Genomic DNA, 1,904 nt, shown 5'->3' on the forward strand with positions numbered 1-1,904 from the left:
TTTTTCCAACAAAGCAGTGAAATTTTATATAAACAGAGGAGGAGAGAAGACAAAAATTACATGGTCCATCACCGAGTGATTCCTCAGGGAGACTCTCCCTTGTTACAAAAACTGTCCTGTGGTGTATCTGTTCAACATTACAGCCAATGTTATGCTACAGTAATTTCAATAATGTTATATCTGGTCGGAATTACAATTAAATTCAAATTTGAAGGTGAAATAATTTAGAGAAATTTAGTGTAAAAACCTTCAAATTTACTCAATTCACCTCTAAAATTTATCTTATGTAGGTTTGCTAAGTTTTTGTCTGGAGAGTGACAAGAATATACAATTTCAATCTCTTTGCAAAGTTACACTCAGAACTCCTCCATTGATTGAGCTGGGGAGGGAATATTCCGAATAATATTGCAATGGAAATTGCCTCCTCCCCTTATGGTGGCTTTCGAATATCCTTTGGAAAGGCCTTGGTGGGTTGTCTGGTACTTGAGCTCCCCCTTGAAGATACTCCACCACTTTGCTCATTGTGGGCCTCAAAGCAGGGTCTTCTTGTACACACCATAGAGCCACCAATGTGCAAACTTTTACTTGCTCTACATCAGCCTCATCCTCCACCCGCCTGTCCACCACCCACCTTGACATCCATGTCGTCGAATCCTCCTCATCCACCTCAACCTCTTCTAGCACCCCATCAAGCATGCCGAAGCATCTTCTCCCTCCAATTATCTCCAACAATACCACCCCATAGCTGTACACATCAAACTTGGCCGTCAAGGGCCCGCTCCCTAATGACCAAAACTCCGACGCCACATAGCCCGGTGTACCCCGAGCCTGCGTCAAGACACGACTCTCCTCTCTTGCCAAAAGCCTTGCAAGGCCGAAATCGGATATCTTAGGACAAAATTCAGTATCTAACAGGATATTCTGTGGCTTAATATCACAGTGAATAATGCAATTTCTACATTCTTGATGCATGTAAAAGAGGCCCCATGCGATTCCCACCGCAATGCCATGCCGTTGTTTCCAACTCAATACAATCCCATCAAATGATTGCTTGCTCGGAAACAAGTATTTTTCAAGTGATCCATTGCTTACATACTCATACACCAACATTCACTTGGATCGTTGAAAGCAGAAGCCAAGCAGTCTAGCCACATTCATATGATGAAAGTTTTCTATGGTAGCAACTTCATTCATGAATTGCTCATCTATATGTGACATTGAAGGGTCCAGGACTTTCACCGCCACCTCGTTGCCATTCGCAAGCACACGTGATACACTTTGCCAAAGGCTCCCTGGCCAATCATTTTGCTGAAGGACTTTGTAGCGGCTGTCAAAGCCCCATATGGAAGCTGGTGGGTTAAAGCCATCCAATTTGAGAGGCTCTTTACCAAACACAGTGTAGTTTAAGTACTTGTGACGACAGTAGCAGGCAACACATCCACATACCAAGACGGAAAGAGTGGCTATTGATACCCCTACTCCAATGCCGATTATTCGCTTTCCTACACAGCACAAAGGGAAAGATCAATCCAAACAAAACTTATGCACATAGATCACTGCAAGATACATCATTCAAATGCAAACTAAACCCGAATCGCATGCGAGCATTGTGAAATATTGCCCATTCCCTATAGGCATAGAGTCAATTGTTGCAAACCTAGTTGCAAAGAAATCTCATATAAACAGTTTACGAGCCAATTGCATCATACTCGGCTATCCAACATGCCGGCCATTATGTACCAATCAAAAATCTCATACAAGGGAAAAGTACGAAAAAATAATGAAAAGCATATCATAAAAAGCATACCTAGTGACAAGAGTTCACCTCATAATTCTCATAAAAGCACTCAAAAATAATGAAAAGCATAATAGGTGTCAGGTCATGAGAAGCTTCTACCATGCAG

General features: G+C 42.1%; 1 protein-coding gene across 1 annotated transcript; it reads right to left on the reverse strand.

Annotated features, from left to right (window-relative positions):
• Positions 1-333: 333 nt before the first annotated feature.
• Positions 334-1,340, reverse strand: LOC147454773 (G-type lectin S-receptor-like serine/threonine-protein kinase At2g19130). Its single transcript, XM_086517425.1, has 3 exons — positions 1,200-1,340; positions 1,093-1,114; positions 334-1,024 (listed from the first exon to the last, which is right to left on the reverse strand). The coding sequence occupies exons 1-3, from the start codon at positions 1,216-1,218 to the stop codon at positions 334-336; spliced, it is 732 nt and encodes a 243-aa protein (XP_086373551.1). The 5' UTR covers positions 1,219-1,340.
• Between the last annotated feature and the right edge of the window lie 564 nt (positions 1,341-1,904).

This window comes from Adiantum capillus-veneris, chromosome 7 (assembly GCF_014529385.1).
Source record: "Adiantum capillus-veneris isolate H3 chromosome 7, ASM1452938v2, whole genome shotgun sequence".
Taxonomy (NCBI): domain Eukaryota; kingdom Viridiplantae; phylum Streptophyta; class Polypodiopsida; order Polypodiales; family Pteridaceae; genus Adiantum; species Adiantum capillus-veneris.

Bases quoted from the DNA above. Each gene is read 5' to 3' on its own strand.
- LOC147454773 (XM_086517425.1), bottom strand. The intron at 1,025-1,092 runs GTAAGCAATGGA...GATTGTATTGAG, and splicing joins GAATGTTGGTGTATGAGTAT to TTGGAAACAACGGCATGGCA.